Below are 22,275 nucleotides of genomic sequence, written 5' to 3'. Positions count from 1 at the left end.
CAGCAGTCTCTGCTTGCCCACCCCATAAACAGATGAACAGAGAGAATGTGAATCATCCAAAAGGCAAACTTGCACCTGGAGTAAATCTCTGCCTCTGGCCCTGTTCAAGCAGCAACTATAATAAATTGTGTACAGATGAATGAGGGTGAATGAGAAAATCTGTGCTGGACATACAAAACTGCAGCACAGCAACACATAGGCTCAGTCAAGGAGAGTGAGGCCCTGCAAAGTCAACAGCTCATGTTGATAGACAGAAACTAAATGCCTACAAACTCAGGCGCTAAGTTAGTCAAGGTACCACTTAGAAGCTCTATTGTAAGTGATAGAAGAGCACTGCAGAGCACAAGGACTGTCAGTGGATTAACTGAGAGAAAACAAAATATACTTGGAATACCTTACATTGATGTACCAGATGTTGCTGCAGCAGTCAGAATGAAATATTGCAGCTGGATTTAAAAACAAGTCAAAACCCACAACACCATCATCTTCTAATCAGATGGCAATGCCTGATCACTGCATTTTCATTTAAATATACTGATAAATGATACACTGCATAGTTCCAGTGACTACAATAAAAAGAAAAGCCTAAACAAACCAAACTCTTCTTCCAAATTAAGGACAATATTGTTAAGCAGCTGAAGAGTGGGGTTTGGAGCAGAAAGTGAAGGTTTGTCGTAGTGGTACAATTGCCTTAATAGAATAACCAGATACTGGAAAATGTTAAATGCAAACCAGTTGAGGATATAGCATGTATTTACATGATTTAACAATTTAATTGTTTAAAAACTTGAGAAAAATAACAGTAGAAAATCACACCTATTTGACTCCAATTATGTAACACCTACAAAATATGAGCACTTCCATCCCAACCCACTTCAGGCATCGTGAAATTCATGTATTCTTATTCAAAACAACTCATCAGAGAGCCCATAAGCCAGAAACCAAAAGCAAATAGCTCTAGGTATTATTATACACCTGCTGCTTCTTCCTGAAAGAAATAAAAGCAAAGATACTGAGCATGCCTCCATAGGAATGAGGGAGAGGTTTCAACTACGATCTCAGGGAGTTTTCAAACTTCTTTTTAGGTAAAACCAAGAAATATATGAAGGGACAAATAAGTCCTTCTCCAGAAAACTATGAAGTTGTGGTTTTGTTTCTGTATTATAGCAGTTTTTAAAGCATTTCAAAGGAGATTTTTTTTTTAATCAGTTTTAATCTACAGTGCCTTATTTCACTATGCCTCCTGCTGGTGTCTTTCCCAAAGAAGAGCCTGAAGTGCCCTGTGGCTTAGTGGACAGCTAAGGCATAACTGCTCTTTCCTTGACTTCTGCTGCTTTTGGTAAAAACCAAACTAAACCTCAGTGTCCCCAGTCTGAATCACAAGAAACCTCAAAAATGCCAATTTTACTACTACATTCATTACAGACATTTCTTATTGCTCCAGAATTTTTCTCCCAGCTATAAAAGAAAAACTCTCCTGTGCTCTTCTGATAAAGCTCTTCTGCTTTCAGCTGGAGAGGGAGTTGCAGCTCCTACTTACTCTCTGTCTGATCATACAGCTGTTGACAGATGATTTTAGCTCCCACTAACTTCAATATCACATCCAATATGAAACTTCTGTTCAGCAGCTCAGAGAAAACAGAAAAACACAAGCAGACTTTAAATGCCCTTCATAATAGGTCTCACTCTGACTTTGCAAATGCAGTATCTATAAAGGCTGAAAAAAGAAAAATGAGAATGGATTCTTTGTGTTTTCTCTGTCTGATTAACACGTTGGTATCAAAGCTGTCACATGCCAGTTCTGTTTCACCTTCCTCTTTGGCACCCTAATCAATCAGGCAGACAAAAATGACAACATTCTGTGACAGCTACCAATCCTTTGGGCTTGCTAAAATAAAAATAGTATGGTAACCTCAGAATTGTGACCTGAAGTAGACAAATGTGCAGTGAGGATGCATGCATATTTCTGCTGAAGGTGCTCTCTAAAGAATGTCCTAGAATGCTCTCATCTAGATTAAGCAGTTACTATATGAAAGTTTCTAAATTTCATTAACTCTCTGCCCCCATATCTGTGTGTAGACAGACTCACTCCAAACTTTTGGAGAAAAAAAAAGTCCCAGTATTTTATACTCAGTGGTATAAAACACCAGTCAGGAAGCTAGTGGAGAAGAGGAATGGGGAGAGTTGCTGTTGATAGAATAGACAAACAGATGGCATGAAATGCCAGCCATGGCAAAGATATTGCTGTAAGCCAGTTGTGTCCTTTAATACTAGTAATTTTATTGTTGTTATATATTTTGAAATTGAGACTTATGAGTATCTTTCTTGAAAATCATCTATCTCATTAAAAGAAAAGGTATTCCTTTCATCCCCTAAAAATAACTAGGACAGCCAGTAAAAGCAAAAGAAATAAACACATATAAATTGGCTTCCAATAAAGTCCTTCCCCAAGCAGTGAAAGAAATAAAGGCTGTCCTAAAAGGTAGTGGCCAAGCTGACAGAACAACAAACAAGTTGAAAAGTGGTTATTTTTTTCAGAAAGGGCGCAGTAACAGAAATCAGTGTTGCTTCATAATTCTATCAATGTCAAAACAAATTTCAAAGAACATTACTATAAATTTAAATTATTTATAATTTCTGAATCCACATCGGGGGAGTAGCCTCAACATTCTGGAAATAGCTTGTGAAACATCCAGTAAATTAAGTAATGATATGTATAGAAAGGCACATTGAAAAGCCACAGACAGGTTATAAAAGAAATAATGCAGATCATCTCATATACTTGACTCTGTATGAGCCACTTTATTAAATGACAGAGTAGAAACAAAGACCTTAGGAAGTAATACTTGGAACAACCAGAAGCATGGCACAACTCCCACAGAGACAGGACAATGCAGACAGAAAGCTAAAGAGCAACAGTATACAGTAAATGAGTTGTAAACAGTCAGAAGTATTGAAAAATGTCACCTCTATTCTGCTTTACCCTATCTGAACCCAAAAGCTGCAGAATGCCTAGAAAATTCCAAAGGCAGAAATGATAAGAAAGAATTACTGTCCCTTCTCCCACCCATTTTATCATAACAAAAATGTATACCCTAAAGGTGTTACTAAGAATGGTGTAAGGATTCCAAAAAAGATTACAAAATTGTGAGATCATCCTCAGCTACATTAGGGAAAGAAAAAAAGGGTTTTAAGGGGTGAACAAGTTTCTGCTCTAAGCACTAAGCTGCAAGGGACCATGGGTTTGGCAGAACTTCTCTGTTCTATTCAACCATGTTTCTTTGCAGATTAAATCCTTCTCTGAAAGACCAAGTATTGCCCACATATCCTAAGATCATTACTTTATAAATTATTATTAACAGTGCACCAGTTGCTATCTTCCCTATAAAATATTACAGCTACTCAAATACTGATTAAAATGCTAGAATAACAGTAGCAACAAAAAAATTTACTCTTCTAGAGGGGTAGGGAAGCCATTGGAACAGATGCATCTAAATCCTATTCAGCCAAACCTGCCTAGAAAGTTGACAAAGTCGGCAAGTCAAAAAAACCAGCAAATACCTTAATCCCTGTAATGAGAGTATGATCTACAGCAGGAACTTAGGCCATTTTAATACCTGGTTTAAGTAGCCTGTTTCTTGGCTTAGGGAAATCCCCTGCTACATCTGACTCGTGGAAGGCAGAAAATACTTGCCTTACTGTACTCTGACCCAAATGTAATGATTAATTGGAAGAAAACACTCATAGAAATTTATCTTCATCACTCAAACTTCCACACATGATATAGTACAAACTACCATCTCTAACAACACCTGTGTTGCTCCTGTAGTTATGGTATGTGTTGCTCCTGTTATTTCTACAAGCCAGGTGTGCACATGCTGACTTCCAAAGCAATCAGCGTTCCTTCTGCCAACAAGGAAACCCTATGATCTCCAGCTACCAGCACCTGCTAAAAGTCTCTTACCTCCAGCATTTACTTGTGTGAAAGACCACTTTGCTGTAGCTTGCTGGTCTAAATATGCCACTAAGAGGAACTGGATTTTTAATGTCACTAATTGCTCTTCTGTATTTCAGACGTATCTTTGGCCATCTGTCTCTGGCATGCCAAGAGAGGTCTGAGCAACTAACCATGACAACAAATAAACTTATTGTTTAAGGAAAGTGTCTGATAAAACTGAAGTCAAACATGGGATGTGGCTGGGATGTGTTACTTGGAGTAGGGAAGATATTTTCTTCCCAAGCTTTTTAATTAATGAAAAGCTCTTGTTTGTGTTATTCTCAGTGTTTCCTAAGTTCCCATGATCACTCCAGCACTTGCAATCATTTTCTGCTCATTTGACATTAATCATGGGTTATGCCAGAGGGTAAGAAAAAACATCTCATTAGAAATGACTGCTTGCAACAGACCAAGAGTACATGGTGAAAATATCTGCAGTAAAATGTCAATGCCTTTGCTCCACCAAGAAATCCACTGTGCAGAAACAATATGGGGCAAAGTGTACAAGTACCTGCTCGAGTAGCTGCCGTAGCCTGTGAAGCTGAGACTCCAATTGTTTATTGTGATCTTCCAATATTTGCATCCTTGCTTCCAGGCGACCTTTATGCTGCCTCAGGAGTTTAGCTTCAGCAATGAGCTCAGCATCTTCAGAAGCATGCTGAGGTGACACAACAGAGTCGGGAGGTGACGCAAGAGGGTTTAGTCCTCTCCGAAGATGTTGCTCCTTTAGTTGCTCATATTCTATCTGCAGACTCCTGGGATATTGAAATCGGAGGAAAATGATGACTTGATCAAGTAAATGAAAATAAAAGACTTCTTACATCAATGTTAGCATCTCCAACTGACAACACAAATAGCTCAAACAAAGACAATGTCTTGACTTGTGGTTTATGGGGGATTGAAAAAAAGGCAGTGAAGTAAAAGTGAAACTAACTTATTTCTTCACAGACACCACCCTCTTTTAACAGAGCCAGCCTATCCACAATATATGCCTTGATCCTGGATTGTTGTTTGGTTTTTTTTTCCCTCTAAAATCATAACTTCTAGGTCTTTCTTATCCTCAACCCAGTACATGCATGGCTCAAACAACAACAAAATGACAATTCAGACACCAGTATGATGATTATGAGACCTTTGCTCTTCCTCAAGGTCAGCAATGATACGCTCCAACTCTCCCCGCTCCTCCTTCTCCACTGACTTGAGAATCTGAGCAGGACTCTGTGGCTGACTCACAGGTGACTCTCCTCCCAGCGTCTGACAATACTGCTGGATAAGGGCATGCTCATCCTCTCTGAAACAATAAAACAACACAGATAAAGACAGAGCAGTAAAACATTTATTATGTGAGCAAACATCTCTATCAAGCTGAGAGATTTTGTTTGTTTATGGAAAAAGACTAAGCAAGATGAAATTAAGCCTGAAAAACATACTGAAAAGAAATCATATAAACATACAATGCACAGGAAAAAAAAGATTAATCTGCAGTAAAGGATCAGTTTAGTTTAATCTATGCATAAAGAATAAATGCTGCAAGTGGTTTGAAAAGAAAGAGTGAAAACAAGAATCAGCAATCAAAGATGACTGATTTGAAATGCCTAAATAAAACAAGCATCTTCTAGATCCATTTTTTAACAATATGTGACATTTTTGAAATTTTTAGGAGATAATTTTGTTTTGCTCAATTTACCTGATAAAATGCAAGAAAAAACTCCCATTAGAGAAAAAAGTTCAATTTTTATACCCCTATTTTGATATATACATACAAGACCTTGAAATTCTGCATTGGTAGTAGATTTCCTTCTTAGAGGTTCAGGGACAGAAATAAACTATAGCACTGTCCTCCTCCTGACTCACATGAAATTACCTTCTGGTAAGGAGATACAGAAGTCCTGACACTTTCAATTATGCTTTAATACCCAAGTGAATTTGGTTTTGTACAGATGTGCCTTGCTTTCCAAGTTGCTGGCTTTTCCCCATAAATAAAGTCAGATGGATAGAAAGTGAAAGACACCACATCCTAAAACCAGTTTACTTGCTTGGTCACTCAAGAAGGATGAACCAACAGCAGAAAAACATATACTATTTATTTTTAAGAGAGAAGTTGCTGCAGCAGTAAAAAGGATGGAAAAAACCCTCCTTAAATTATTTCCTTTAGCTGACTACAAACCAGATACTGCACACCTTATCATATCATGAAGTATTGGCACAAACTTTATCCTAAGGATCTCCTACAGTTAAGGTATGGTCAGAGCAGAGTGACACACACACATGGGCAGTATATACACACCTATTCAGATATTGTTTAGAAAAGAGACTTTTTCACATTAAAAATATTTTATGTGCTAACTTTTTTCGTCCTCTTTGTTGGAAAGCAGCAGTTGCAAATTCTGCTATTCACTGGTTATGGAATGCAAAGCATCCTCAAAATCAGAAGTTCACCATATGCAAAGTATTTATTTTCCAAATAAAAGTGTAATGGGGATTTTCAGGAGGCTTTAAAAAATTTCCTGTCAGTCAATTTAACATCTTTTATCACAGAATTTCTAAATGTACTGTCTCATTTGAATGAATAGTAAAACCAGTTATTTAGAAAAGTATACCCTGGAAGAAACAGCAGTTATTCCTGTGGTGGAAATAGTCTATAAATAAATGCATGTACAAGTGAAACTCATTAGGCGTCTTATGGAACATGCATATGGATTGGGGGGTACCTCAGAAATAAGTTCAAACTCTTGGGACAAAAGGAGAAAATGCACATGACAGAAGCAGATGAGAGTTGCATAAATACTGTTTGTGAAATGAAAAATCTTACTTTATTCTATTAAACTAACGTTAGCTCAGTATATCAATATTAATTTAAAAGCATTGTCAGTATTAGAAACAAGACAAAAAAGCCAAAGATTTAATAAATCCCGATTCCTGGCGTGTCTCTCTTGGAAAAGTACTTCTATCATTTAGCAAAATGATTTGGTTCTTTGTAGTACTGCCTAAGACAAAATTTGTACGGAAGACTAATCTCATGGTAGAACAGCACCAAATTATTTCTTCTCAATGACAGCTAGTCACTATCTACCCAAAGTTAACATGTGGCCATCTACTTCCCAATCCATCATTGAGATTCGAAAATTTAGACAAGAAATGTGCATCAAGTAATGCTGTGCCTGCTGAAAAAAATCCAAACAAGAAAATATATAGCCTGTGACAGTTCTGTCCACTGGATGAAAAACCTAATTATTGAGTTTTGCTTTTAAAAATGAGTAGAGAGATTAAAGAAATAATGTACATTCACTTATTTCTTAGCTGTCTTGGCTGTTGTCAGTACAAAAATGACAACATAGATCTTCCCTGCAAACGAATAAATTTAACAAATTTTTCATTAAATACATATATATATAGAGTTAAATGTAATTGGGGTTGCATGTGCATTTAAGTCCTTAAAAAAACAGTGACATCCAAGAGTGCTAGCTGAAAAAGAAATAGAAAGAAACAGATCCGTGTTCCTTTTTCTCCATTATCTACTAAACAAAAAAAAAGCCTTTAACTGCTTTATCTTCTTCAGCACTTGAGTGATCTCAGGGAAATTCACAATCACTATTGTTTTTCATTAATACTTCATGTCTACTTAAAATTAAAACAAGGCTAGTGCAGTTAATGGGGTTTGGATCAGGTCCCAGTGGGATAATTAAAACCTCATTGTACTTCTACACCCTTTAGTCATCCTGACAAAAATACCCTATCCCTTTTTGCCAAAGTGACGTAACCCCTCTGGGGGCCTCAAACAGCCCTGCAAAATGGGTAGAATACCCTGTGACTGAAATGGCTCCAGAGAGCCAAGAGTGACGGCAACTCAGTGTCACACCTTGGGCGAGCACAGAAACAGAGTTGAAGCAGGCAGGTGTGAGAACACAGCTTTGTCATCTGGGCATCAAAACGCTGTTTACATGTGAATTTCAGTGACCACACATAAAGCCTTCTTTTGTGCAAGGGTGTTGATGATGTCAGGAAATGTTCACTTGAGCTAGTTTAGTCTCATTATTTTCATTAGGCATCAAAAAGTTGCTGATTATGTTTTGAAATGGTGAAATAGTTTATGAGCAAAATTTAGGCCACTGAAATGAGATTTTTTTTTAAATGAGGCTCTGTAAATCTGGATTTATTATATTTATTGGAATTTGTTAAACCTGAGAATCTGTCAAGACTGTGCATCAGGCATAACCTCAATTTTTAATGAAACCTATAAAGGCATTTTAAAAAGAGTTTACACAGTAAATTCTTACATACTTTTGACTGTATTGTGATCCAGTAGATCAGATCAACACAGCCAAATACATGTAAATTTATATCTTAGTCTCAAAGTTATTCAGTCTAGAAAAAGCTTAATTTCCCTTCTCTCCCACTGGTTCAGAGTCTCAGAAATCCTACTGGAGAGGCTGTGAATATTGATTGCTCTTTTTTTAGGCATCACACATTGCAACTGACAGTATGCTTGTCTCACAGGCACTTGATAAAGGAAGTCTTCTGAAGCAAAAGTGTATTTTCACCATGTGTTCTAGCTTTACTCTGTCTTGCAAAATTACTAGTTTGAAAAAACACAACCTTGAACCTGCACCAACAAACCTCATGACTGTAATTAGGGTAGATTCATTAGTAGCACACGAATCCCAGGACAGGGCTTCAAGTGACCTACAACATAAGGTCATTGTTCTATGCCAGGCAAATACTTTCATTTTGAGAATCTGGGACATTGCTCTGTTGAAGTGGTATGAGATGGTGATCAGCAATCAAAATAAAAGCATCATGTGAAATTTAATTGCTCCTTCTTTCTTGGTGGTTGTTTTATTGAATACCCTGTGTGCTTTGAGGAACAACTAGAAGTACACAAAGTCCTTTGACAGCAGAGGCTGCAGTTTCTAGTCTCCATTTCACCATAGTAAAAAGCAGCAAACAAGACATCCCAGAAGCTCAGACTTAAAGAAGTACATCTCAGAGGAAAAGAACACCCCAGCAAAGAAGCCCAGGGAAAACAGCCTTTGAAGGATCCTATTCTCTTTGTGGACATATATCTTCAAGATGTCTATTCTAAAACATGCATCATGCATAGAGGAAGCAAGAGGCAAATAAAGCTGCATATAACCTCTCTTTTATTTGACTATGTTGTAGAAAGAAAATATAGATCTCTTGACCATCACTTTTCATCACTGCATTATTTTATCTGATTAAGAAAACTGTTAAATTTGATTTAAGATAGGAAGATGTGGCTATTTGTGAACTTACCTCATCGACAATTTTCATTTTTACTGTAGCTCTCATACTAAGCATCATGTGTTCTAGTCCAAATAAAGTGTACCTCAACCTACTGATGCTTGAGACATACTAGAATAAGGATGCAAAAAGGTACTCAAAAATACTTCATCTACTTGCTCTTCTCCTGATTTTATCATCCCATGAAACAAATTTCTCCTTGTGACAAGACACCTTTAACCCCTTACATCATGCCACAGTATTCAGTTACTACATACTGGGGCTCCAGTTTGACTTACACCACACTAAGTAGCAGTGCCAGGTAAAAGTATCAATGACCTTCACTTCTGAACCTGTTCCTACTTCTGAACCTGAGTGCAGAGTTCCCTAACAAATAAAATTTCAGGTATGTTCCAACACTGCCTTAAGATGAGTGTGAAATAGCATCAACAATGCCCAAGACATGAAGATAACTGGTAGTAAAGGCACGAACCAGAAAACAGCTATTAAGCATCTGCATTTATTTGGAAAGTATTTATATTATGCCCACTGAAATTCACTTCAGTATGGGCTGGTTAGGATAGTATTTACCTTACAGGAGTATTTCTCTCACAGTTTTTATTTTCTTTCTAATACACCATAATTTATCAAATTGTGAGGCATAGCTTTCTGTTAGGAGCACTATTTATCATTCCTTGTTGTAAAGACTTAATTTTCTTCTGATGGACATCTTAATTTGTGGATAGGTAAGTCTGCTTTAAAGATAGAGATGCTTTTGCATGAATTAAAGCCAAATAAAGTTCATCACAACATTCTAGTCTAAACATTTACAACTGTATAATGTCAGGAGAAGTTGAAATGAAGGGAAAACATTGCTATACAGTGTATTTGTACCAGAAAATTCATGCATGAGAGCATTAGAATGTTTTTAAAGAAGCTGGACATACTACAGTAGAGACTGTGCCTTTTTTTGCTATCTATTTTTTTGCTATTCTATTTTTCTGATTAAGGAAAATGCATTTTTTAATGGACTTCACATATCTTTTGAAAAGGGGAACGTTGGAAAGGCTTAGTCAGAGAGATAAAAGTCACAATGACATTCAAGAAAACAGGTTAGTTAAAACCCAATAATTATCTTTGATGAGTGCTTTCTTAATCAAATGGCATATTGCAAAATGTTCCTGAAAATAAACTCATTATGTTTAACTAAGAGCAGAAGTTCTCTTATTCAAATGTAGATGACTTCTTAGACATAATCTCTGAAGCATGAAGAATGTTAAAAGTATTGTGAACTTGATAAGACCAAAGAAGTAACTTTCAAAATCAAGTGCAACACTGCCTCTGTTCTATATTCACATTAAACTGAAGGACTCTTCAGGACTAATGAAAAAAAGATCATGAAGCAGAAATCCAATTATGAGAAGCAAAGAATTTGATTTCCAAATTAGTAATTGTTTCCTGAATGTTTGAAATAATACTGTAAAAAAAAAAAAAAAAGCAGTTTGGCTCAGAGCTCTACATCTGAACTGAAAAAAACACGTATTCATGTATTCACATTTCAAATTGCTCCTTTGAATTTTATTCATATAAGAATGGTTACACCATCCCTATTTCTACGCTAAGTGGCATTTAAAAAAATGAGATTAGGTTTAACTATAATCCTAAACTCCCAATGTTTCAGCAATTTCTGATGCAAACTGGGATACAAACTTCATAGCTCTGTAGTTCCCTGGAAAAATCTCTCCATCAAGAAAGGCTGTCAAGCACTGGAACAGGTAGCCCAGGGCAGTGGTTGAATCACCATCACTGGAGGGATTTAAGGGAGGTAGATATGGCACTCAGGAACATGGTTTAGTGGTGGACTTGGACAGTTGGATTAATGATCTAAAGGTCTTTTCCAACCTAAATGATTCTATGAATATAGTTTAAACTTTAAACCACAGGCCTTCAGAATTTTGAGTACTTCAGTACTTATGCCTTAATGAGAGCATTGTAATGTGCTCTAATGAGAGCATTGTAATCTGCAAATAAAACAGAAGGTGCCATTGTGTACAGGATTACTTTCTTGTCCACATTTTCTTTGTGTAACAGTCCTCTGACTGAGACCCAAATTCAGAGGTCCCTCTCACTCGTTGGTACACAAGGTTTCCATCTTGATTCTTTTTCTAAGGAAAAGGAATGCAGGGAAATTGCTGTTAAATCAACAGCTGATTTACCAGTAAAAATCAAGCATACACCCTGCCTTTCACCATAGGGATGGATGGTTGTTGTTTCTCTGTATATGAGTAGGCTCATTAATTTCAAAATACACAACTCAAGTGTATGAGCATTCAGCTAACTTCAAGTTTGCAGCTTTCCTGCCAAATGACTGTATGTTTGCTCTTCTTTTTTTGTGGAAAGGAAATCAAAAGGGACTATTTTGGCTGCATTTCTCTCACTGATGAGTGTGCCAATGACAGAAACTTATTAAAACAGTTTGCATGAAAAAGTTTTATTTGGTATGTAAATAGATTTAATTAATCAGGAAAGAGGCAACATTTAAAAGGGGTCACATGTGCTTCTTTCAAGCAAAGTATTTTAAATCTCAAACTGCTAGTATACTAATAGTGTATTACCTATCTATAGGTAGATAGAATAATTTCATTATTAAATTTTAAAACAGTAAATTAAAGTATTACTGAGACCAACAGTATTTTTTAACTAAAGCTGAACAAGAACAATTTCAGTTTTCCTCTTTAAAAATGCTGATGGTATTTGTTAATAACTTAGAAGAGGCAGAGTCCTAAAATGCTGATTTAATTAACTGAACTGATGATAAAGTGAGGTTAAAACATTTGTTTCTCCATTAAAAAAAAAAATTAATCCATCAACAATTCAAGGGGTTCTATGTTTTCCAAGCATAGAACCAATGCATTTTAATTAGTTTTTACAATAAAGGTGACACATAATTAAAAAAAAAAAAAAAGAGAGAAAATTGGTAAAATTAACATAGAACTATGTTTATTACACAGGACAATTCCAGGTACAAACAGATGGATCAGCAGCCAGAAAAATGAAATATAAACAAGAAGCAGCAACACTGTTCTTGCTTAGAAGAATCTTCAAAGTACAAATGTTTTTTATTTTAATAAGAAAGTTGTCTAGGGTCTAGCAAAAGCCTAGAAAAGGATTCTTTTATTTTATACTATGATTAAAGCAGAGAAGGAATACAAAGTAGAACACACAGAGCTGCGGCCTTTATGAAATATCCTCACTTTTGAAGCAGAATGGTTCACAAACACAGAGTTCCCACACACCATCAAGTGAACACCATCAATCTCTACAATTGGTGCTTGGAATAATTAAACTTATGGAGGCATCCTTGGACTCACACTTATTAGCTGCTCTCACTGCTACTAAGTCCTGTGTTAGAACTGCTGAAGATTTTAGCATGAACCTATAAGAAAAGTTCCTGAGAGGCACAGTGAGTCTGAGTTACTTACACACTTCCTGTGGTGGAGCTGCTGTCCATGAGGAAGGAGCCATTGGTCCTTTCCATCTGCGCAAGCCTGAAAGGCAGGGAAAGACCATGACTTTCAGACAACATGCTGCACAATTTAAACAGTGGCAGTGGGAAAATCAATTCTACTCAGATATGGCAATCTTTGTATATATGATTAGGAATAAACTCCTAGATTTTGTGATGAAAACCTATAATCCAGAGGACTTTTATGAGAAACTTGTGCTATCATTAATTAATTCTACTTGCCAAACAGCAACAAAAAAGTGCATTTTCTCCCTCTATCATGATTATCATTAGCATCACTACAACTCGCGTGGCAAAATTAGTTGAAGAGATGTTTTCACAGATGGTTTTCTTTTTGAATTTTCTAAAGCTGGACTAACAAAAGAGGATGATGAATCCTTTTTAAATATAGCACATGCAACATCTGAAATTATTCTCAGCAAATAATACCACACTGTGGACAAACAAGTCCTGTAAAACACCACAAAAAGCAGTATAATTACAGAGAATCATTGCCTACAGTTCCTCATTTTGGAAGCAATTAATCTAAAACGACCAGATTATTAGACTGTATATACAAGGTCACACATTTCTTTAAAATCAAAGCAGAAATTTTCTATCTACTCAGGTTTCCAGGAAAGATGTACCTTATGTACATAAGAGATGTACATAAAAATTTAGGAACACTTAATGCTCTACGCATATATTCAACTGCACCAAATAAGGCTATTTCCTTTACTATAAAGATATCTTAATTTCACATATATTTTTGCAAGTGCATTATGCGTTACTATAGACATCTTCAACCTTCCTTTTGAAGAGAGTGTGCAAGGCCCTAAAGAACAGGGAAACAGGGAACTCTGGTGACTTCTTTTAGAATGGAGTAAATTTGCCCTTCTCTACATTTGTTACTATTCCTGAGGTTGAAGAAGAAGAATAAATGAAGGCACACTCTGGATGTTGACTTGATTGTCTATTCCACCTTGGCTGGGGTGGGACATTGTGCTCCAACATTTTCCCTAAAGGGAAGAGAATCTCTGAAGTGACTCAGGACAAATTAGATAATCTCTGCTCTAGGACATCTCAAACAAATCTAGTTCACAGTGAGCAACATGCTTACAAGTCACTTTTATAAAGCTGCTAAGCTCAGCATCTTTAAATCTTTTGATGAAACAATTTTAGAAATTAATCTTCACAGTCCCTTTGTCACATGGGGAAGTAGTACAACCCCCATTACTTTTAAGAGAAAAGGGCCTACAGTGAATCCCCTAGTGAGTAACAGATATTTCAATTCATAAATGCAGTTTACTCCATTATTGTCACATTTAGTATCTCCATCATTAATGAGGATTTGCATGGGATACTATATGGAACCAGCAGATAACCCTAATCAGGTAGCACAGAGAGACAGGGAAGGGACTCTAAAGTTGCAAGGAGCCTTCAAGGTAGGATAAAAACTGAAAACTGAGGAAGGAAATTAGAAGCAACTCAGAAGTGACACAGCACAACAGAACAGGGAGATGGTACCTCATTCCAGGCAGGGGATTTTGTGAACAGAAAAGTGGGAGTTGAATATTCTCCAACCAGTGAATGCTTTAAGCCCTAATATACTGTTTCTGCTGGGCACTGTCTTACTGGGGAAGCCCTGATAATATTTCTTTAAAGATGCTTAGCTGAAAAGACTAGGACAATAAAAAAGATTTACTATTTTATATGTAACATATATATAACAGATTCAACTAGAAAGGACACAATAAAAATTATATGAAAGACACAGAATTATATCTTTTTTTTCTAGATTTTATTACCAGAAGAAAAAGAATCCTGAGTAGTTTCAGAAAGATTTCCTATGAGGCAATTAGTAGTAAATTGTTGATTTTGCTAGGCAATGTTGGCACATGACAGGTACAGATTTAGGTTTGTATCCTGAATGATAATTCAGAACTACACAGTCCAGCTAATCTCATCCTAAGCATAACTGGTAAGAGGTGAGGAGGAGGAGAGGGCAAACAGCTATTGCACCTAGGATCTCTACTGATCCTTAATGAGAGTCCAGATTTTGAGCTCCATCTGGGCACAGAAAGCCACAGTATTGTGGCACCGCAGTTGAAAAGAGGACACAGGTAGACAGAAAATTCTTCCATCTCTCTAGAGAAATTTGTCTGGTTCAGGGGTTTTAATTGATTACAATATGGCCTAAGTCAGAGATTTAAAGAAATGTTGGGTGATTAATATGAATAACATGTTTCAAATAACTGAAAGCTCTGTAATAACTTTGTATGTCATTGTGCTATACTACTAATGAAGCATGAAAATATTTGCTGTTGGGGGACAAAAAAAAAAAACTAAGCTGACTGAGGGTAGCCATTCAGCTTTATTTCCTGCCCTATTTACTCTTGCTGCAAAGATCAAGTACAGTATATCCAAGGCATTTAAAAAAACTGGTCTGAAGAATTTTAAGGTGCCCATAAATGAGACTGCATTAATTTAAACATGCACTCTGAATTTTTATTCAAAGAAATGAAAAAGTTAAAATTTTTTTCCAGTTGTGGAGATCAGATACAAGAACAAAACCACCCAAAGAAAAACCTAGTCAGTTCCCATGGTGCTTATTTTTGAGAGGGTGTCTCTGGATAATGTTTCACCATCATCACGCCCTTAACTCCAGAGGAGAGGAAATGGCCTCGAGTGGTGCTGGGGGAGATTTAGGTTAGATATTACTTATTAGATATTATTTATTTATTATTTATTATTTATTAGATATTATTATTAGATATTATTTAGGTTAGATATTATAAAAAATTTCTGTGAAAAGCTGTGAAAAAGCTCTGTGAAAAGCTGGTCTGGTATTGGAACAGGCTGCCCAAGGAAGAGTTGGAACCACCTTCCCTGGAAGTGTTCAAAAGGCATGTGGGAGTGGCACTTGGGGACATGGTTTAGTGGTGAACACAGACATGCCGAATTAAAGGCTAGGCTTGATGATTTTAGAGGTCTTTTCCTGCCTTAATGATTCTGTGATCACCAGCTCTGAATGTATAGAAGTGAGTTAAAAAAGCACAGAGACATTGAGATGGACTTGGCATAACAGACATTTTACCACAACAGGACTAGGGTGACCCCTCAAAAGCCACAACATAAAACATCTGTAATTACAACCTACTCTGCTAAAAGCCAATGTAATGCAGAGTGTCAGCCTATCACAGAAGAAAACAAAACCCTGGATCTAATATCCTACTGGGAAAACCTTTTGTATAGAACAAGCTCAGTTTATTTCAAAGGTTAAAAATTAAGAAAGAAACCAATATTGACACATTTTAGAAATAACACAATTTTGCAGCAGCTTCCATTCTGTATGAGAGATGATAGATTTAACACATGTATTTTACTTTTAATATGATCATAATAAGAACCTATTGATTTAAGAACATTTGACTCACTTCTAAGTACAGAGAAAGATATATTTTTAAAAAATAATATCCAACCAGTCATGTATATTAAAAACTGCAGGAATCAACCACAAAATGCAACGGACTAGTGAGAAACCATGTCTCTCTTACCTAGTAGCATATTGTTCTATCCTGGAGTGTGTGTCATCATGAAACAGCTGTGGAGACTGGGAAGGACTAGTTTAAAAATAATAATAAAAAAATTAGTGGTGTCTAGAGCAATTCATGATATAGACATTATTTTTAAATCAAGTTAGACTGATGACAAATAAATACATGCACTATATTCCCTCAGGCATTATTGCTTTGGGTCAGCCATGACCTATAGTTCCATTCAGGGACATCAGATTAGCTGCAACTGAGCTAAAAGAAATCAACTGGCAAATGAGGCTTTCCAGATAAAGGGATTCTTCATACTCACTCATATTGCTCTGGCCACATACTGATCAGAGTGATAGGACTGTAAGGAAGACACAAAGAAAAAAGAGAGAGAGAAAGAATGAAACTATGAAACAAAAACTTAAGTACCATTTAAGCAAGTGAAAGCTGGAGAAACACAAAATACTTAAAACAGCAGCCCACTCTGAACAAGTAACAATTGATGTAGAAAAGAGACAGTAACAAATACTGCCACTTGTCATGGAGAGACAGAAGACTGACCTACATACTTAATTTTGTTACATAAAAATCAATTTAAAGAAAAATCCAAATCAGTGTTACTGATTGAACTGCAGTTCGTAAATCATAATTTATTCATTTAAATTCTGTTCAAGTACTGGAACTTTCATTTTAAAGTAAACAATAAAACGCATTTAAAAAAAGTGGGTTGCAAAAGTCCCACCAATAAACCTCCCCCATAAGTCACAGTTATCAATGCTTCTTTTCCTTACGCACAAAAATAATGAGGTAAATATATATTGTATAACATTCTCACACTTGAATAACTGTAAGAGATTTTTTTTTTTTATTACAAGGAATGTATTACTGAGTTTTGCCACCTGCAGGGCAGAGAACCAATATCAAGAGTTTTCTCAGCATGGTGCTGAAAGTTTATCTGTATATTTCCCACACGACTGGACTGACAGAATTTTATCCTGACCTGTGATTATAATTTTATCCTGACCTGTGATTATAATTTTATCATTCCAATTTCTGGCAGCATTGGCAAACTTTTACCACATTAAAGCAGCTTTGCTTTCCTGTGTTGGTGGCAGCTGAAGCCTGCCCTGGTGGGTAATATTTGAACATTTGAAGGTGCATTGCTTCCTTAGAAGCCAGGCTATCAATCAGGCAGTTTTCAGATTACTTCCTCCCATCTCTTAAGCTGCTAATGAGAAAGTTTTGTTTACTTATTGCAAATGAAAGGCACAGCCCTACAGTCATGAAAGCCCTCAGACCCTGGGCACTGGCACTGAGCTGCTTCATGAATGCAGAGCGTCCTTGCTGCAGCCTCACATGGGCTGTTGCTAAGTGGTGCTGTGTTCAGACAGTGCAGCAGGGCCACAGACTCCAGGATGTGAGGGACAGTCAAACCATGAAACTAATTCTAGCACCCTGTCAACACATCTTAATTTTTGCTCTTGTAAGAGTGTCTTTTGCTGACAACTGCCAAGTGAGTAAATAAGTGGAGCACTTCTGTCAATGCCATAAATAATACCATGGAGACACTGAGAATGCTCTCTCTGATTAGGCCACCACTATTTCTGAAGCCTGTAGGACCCCAACTAACTCAGAAATTTCTAATTCCAGGAATTTTGATATAATCAAATAAGCAGTGCAGTTCCAAAAACCCAGTCTCCTTGAAAGTATTCTCTGTAAAACAGCTATTCACTCCCTGCCAAAATTAGCTGCTCTGTCCATTACCATGGACATTGTATTGTCCATGGCTTTATAATACAATGCTGATAAAAATCTAAGCATAAAATATGTTACTTCAAAAATAATAGAGAAGATCTGCAAATAATGTGAAACAGTGCAGAATAACATAGCACAAGGCTCTGCAATTGTTGTTGGCTATCTTTTGAGTTTCAGCTTTTCTGATGGAACGGGCCAGTGACTCTAGGAGCCACTGCTCTGTAAAACAAGCTTACGTCTCCAGGTTGTCACCCTCCAACACTGTTTGCACAGGTAAGTAGCCAAGTCGGGGATGCTTTGCAAAATACTTCTTTGACCGGAATTTATTCTTCAGCACCTTTGTGAAGTCCCGTACATCTTCCCCAGATGTTGTCTTAAAAAAAAAAAAAAGAAAAAAAATTCAACATTGCTAAATAGTACTGATTTAATGTCAATATTATTGATTAATATTGCTGGTGCTGTCCTGAAAAAGAATACAAGGAAGAACTTTAAAATTTCAGTTATGCTAAAATTGCCTTTTCAGTGTCCTGAGACACAGTACAATAAGAACGCTAATGTACCTAAAAATTCTCTTCTACTGGAAAATAATAGCAAGGCTTCAAATTCCCAGCAATAAATGCATCTACCAATTACTTTATAAATTAGAGAAAAATTGACACAGGTTCAAGTCTTAAGCTAAACATTTATATCCAGTCTTAAAAACCACAAATATTTAATTTTTGAGAAAAAATTAAAAAGGGAATAAATCAGTTGGTAAGATATAGCCCTCACTGCCTCCCATTGTAGGTCTACAATGGAAAACTTTACTACAAGATGGAAATGGTATGTGCTAAACCATTCTCTGCTGCAATAGCCAAGATTTTCATAAGTATTTTCTCCAGTTACCAAATCTTTTCCTATAGGATTCTGCCACAACCTGTAATATTCCAGAGTCAAAAAAATGCACGGATGAAGGGGTGGCCAGTGTACAGGCACTGTTCAAAAGAACAGGCAGGCCTGATAAGAACAACTGGTGCCTGAAGTAACAAACTCAGACTGATTCAGTGGTCTTCTTACTACCACAGGGTAAGATTAGGACATAGATTACCCACAAGATTCTACAAGTCTAAATTTACAAGTTACAATCAACATCTTCCATCCCTACCAGCAGCACTTTTACTAGTCCTGAATGATGCAGCCTCTTCCAAAACTGGTAAGTGCTTAGCCCCATCCCTCTCTGTTCCCTCCCTGCCCACCACCCAATCCTGAGAACAAAATTAAAATTTATTCACCTGCTTTTAAAAATCCCTTCAACTGGTGATAATCACAGCAATAATGGCAGCACTACTTCGGTAGTACTATTCAGCTAACTTCTGCTACAAAAGCAGAGATACATACAGGCATAAAATACAAGGCAAAAATGGCAACGAAGAGATCTGCAGGAAGAAACAATAGCATACAGTCTGCTTTTAAAGTGTATGTGCTCAGACTGCGCTGAGTATTTCAACAGAACAGCCCCTTCCAGCCTGTACTATTGAGCATTTTCTCTTGCAACTGCAGTAAAAAAACATGGCCATTCACCTCCAGAATTACCTGAAGATTTGCAACATCTTTTACAGACTTCCAGTCCAGCCTCTGTAACAAACTACAAATTGCATTCCTGTACCCTCTGCTTTGGGAGAAGCCTGTCAGCAGCAAAGGATGCCAAAGCTGATGGACAACCATGTGGAAAATAGACAGGAAGACTTCAGTTTTGTCATCTTTTTCCCAAAGTACTACCGAGAAGCCTAGAGGCAGGTCAGGCAACCTATTCTCTGCTGTCAAAACCTAAAAATATTTCCATACTCATCTATATATTTTAACATATGTATAATATATGCAGTTACAGACTCTGTAATGCATTTCAGATGAGCAATAAAAATAGCAAAACAAATAGGCATTGGTAGGAACTTCTATGTGGCTTTAAAAAGTAGACAACAGAGTAAATTTGTGACCAAGGGCTGTTTGAACGCCTGAATTTTAATAAAAGTGAATCCAGGGAGGCTTCACAAAATCATTCTCAAAAAGCATCTCTCCAACCACTGCACCATCCAAAGAAGGAACATGAGGCCATGCAAGGGGCTGCTTACTCTCATGCAACAGTAACTCCAACAGATGGAACTCTGCCCCAAGGCCAAGGAATGAAAATTTTAATACCTACACATTGTAGAAATAAATGTCTATTGAGCTGCCAAAATTTTTCCTCTGATGTATTCTTTATTTGGTACGACAACCTGATTCTCAGAAAGAGGACTAATATGACTGTGTACTGACTGAGCAAATACTAACCAGTGAAATTTGGGCAGATTTAAAAGAACTATTTTAACTTGCATACAATCAAGGTGCAACTCTGCAAAATGTTGGTTTTTTTTTTTCCTTTTGGGCATATAACCACAAAACACAATCCAATCCAAAATTATGCCAAGGGAGATGTACTATAACACTTTCCTTTAAAAAAAGAATAGCCAGGAACTGTTGTGTAGAATCTATCTTCTAAATTAAAACTAGCAGGTACCTTACTTACATCACGACATCTTGGCTATTTCCACACAAATCAATAGTACAAATTGCACCATTGCTACAGAACTACTTCAAAAAGCAAAGAAAAAATACTTTCCTTCACTGAAAATTTGGTCCAAAGACCATGCCTTCAAACTGAATTTACAATCTCAGTTCTTAGAGCAAGACAAAGTTCAGGAAGAAACATTTAATATCCATGGCTGCCATACACAACTAAAAAACCATTGTAACAATTGACAAACTGGCATCAGTGCTCTTCAATACACCAGCCAGGCACAAAGAGAGTTATGAGCAACAAACTAAGATAGAATTACTTGTAATCCAATAAAAATTTAAGAAACCAGGATTTCATGGAAAGCAGTGGGAAAAAAATGTACATGGTGAAATATGTCTTCCATACATATCTTAAAAACCCAGTTGGTATATGCTTTCAGTATACTGGAAATAGAACAAGTTTTCATTGGTAAAAAAGTAATATCAAGCTTGTAATAAACTAATTGTAGAGCTCTAAATTACAAAACATGTAGTATAACAATTACAATAAATACGTGAAACATGAATAAATAATATAGAATACTTATAATACATATATATTTAATTTTATTTATTTCTCACTATTCTCTTTTACAAATGGAAGCCCACATTCTTATTCCTTTCACTGCACCTAGCTATTTAAAAGGACTAGTCTACATCTAAGTCATCATTCTCTTAATTGCATTTATTTTAGCTAACACAAAACCAATTAGCTGTTTTAATACACACAGAGAAACTGATTCCCAGAAGAGATGTGAACCTCCCTAATGTATGCTGTCATTATGCCCAGCCACATTAATATAACACAAGTGCCACTACTGAGAGGATTTCCAACTCAAAAAAATCTAAAAATAAACTGTGTAGGTAGTTATGTAGGACTACTCTCAAATTACATGCTAGGAAAATCTAACAATATTTTTACACATCCATGTAAAATTTTACATTAAAAATCTTATTTCTCCATCTTTTCAGATGAAAAGATGAAAAATAAACTAGAATAAAGATGAAAAATAAACTAGAATAACTTTGCATTTCTACTACTTAAGAGAGAATTGTGTTTTCAGATGCTTCTCACACCTATCTCTAAATCCTGGATGAAAGAAAAGACATAACTGAAGCTACTATAATTATTTTTTTTCCCCAGCATCAAGAAAACGAAATTGCAAGCTAGGACAAATGCAAAATGGCATTACAGATTAGAATGCAGTAACTACATATAACCATGAGGAATAAATGGTCCTAATCTGAAATTATGAAGCAATTCTTACCTAAAGCAAATATCACAAAAGTCATTACCATGGAGAACATATTCCTTAACCCATTCTCCAAATTATTTTAAATTTGATAAGAACTTACTGTGCTTCTGAGAAATCCCTTTATACTCTACACTGAACCATTCACCTGAAGACAATTAAATGGTCTTCCATCCATCTGTGACTAAGCTCCAGTTCTAAATGTCAGCTTAAGTAATGGAAGCATGTTTTTTTTTACCTATTTATTGCTAGTATTCTTGATATAAATGTATTAATATGCATGAGCAGTAAGAAAGTGAAGCTAGATTTTATTAATGCAGTTTGATGAGTACATGCATTTGTACTTCGCTTTTCAACACTGGCCAAGAAAGCAACATTTTAACATCAATAGTCTTTGAATTTAGTTGA

At 36.3% G+C, this 22,275-nt stretch overlaps 1 protein-coding gene across 9 annotated transcripts in view; it reads right to left on the bottom strand.

Annotated features, from left to right (window-relative positions):
* The window catches only part of UTRN (utrophin), a 342,608-nt gene that overhangs the window by 8,677 nt on the left and 311,656 nt on the right, over nt 1-22,275 (bottom strand). For all 9 annotated transcript variants that reach the window (XM_038130632.1, XM_038130631.1, XM_038130633.1 and 6 more), the window contains 6 exons: nt 18,280-18,416; nt 16,611-16,649; nt 16,301-16,366; nt 12,721-12,786; nt 5,130-5,288; nt 4,509-4,752 (listed from right to left, as the gene is read on the bottom strand). In XM_038130632.1, the coding sequence (XP_037986560.1) occupies nt 4,509-4,752; nt 5,130-5,288; nt 12,721-12,786; nt 16,301-16,366; nt 16,611-16,649; nt 18,280-18,416 (711 nt within the window). The remainder of the gene's footprint in view (nt 1-4,508; nt 4,753-5,129; nt 5,289-12,720; nt 12,787-16,300; nt 16,367-16,610; nt 16,650-18,279; nt 18,417-22,275) is intronic.

The sequence above is a fragment of the Motacilla alba genome, chromosome 3 (genome assembly GCF_015832195.1).
Source record: "Motacilla alba alba isolate MOTALB_02 chromosome 3, Motacilla_alba_V1.0_pri, whole genome shotgun sequence".
Lineage (NCBI taxonomy): Eukaryota > Metazoa > Chordata > Aves > Passeriformes > Motacillidae > Motacilla > Motacilla alba.
This window is presented reverse-complemented; position numbering and strand designations above follow the sequence as displayed.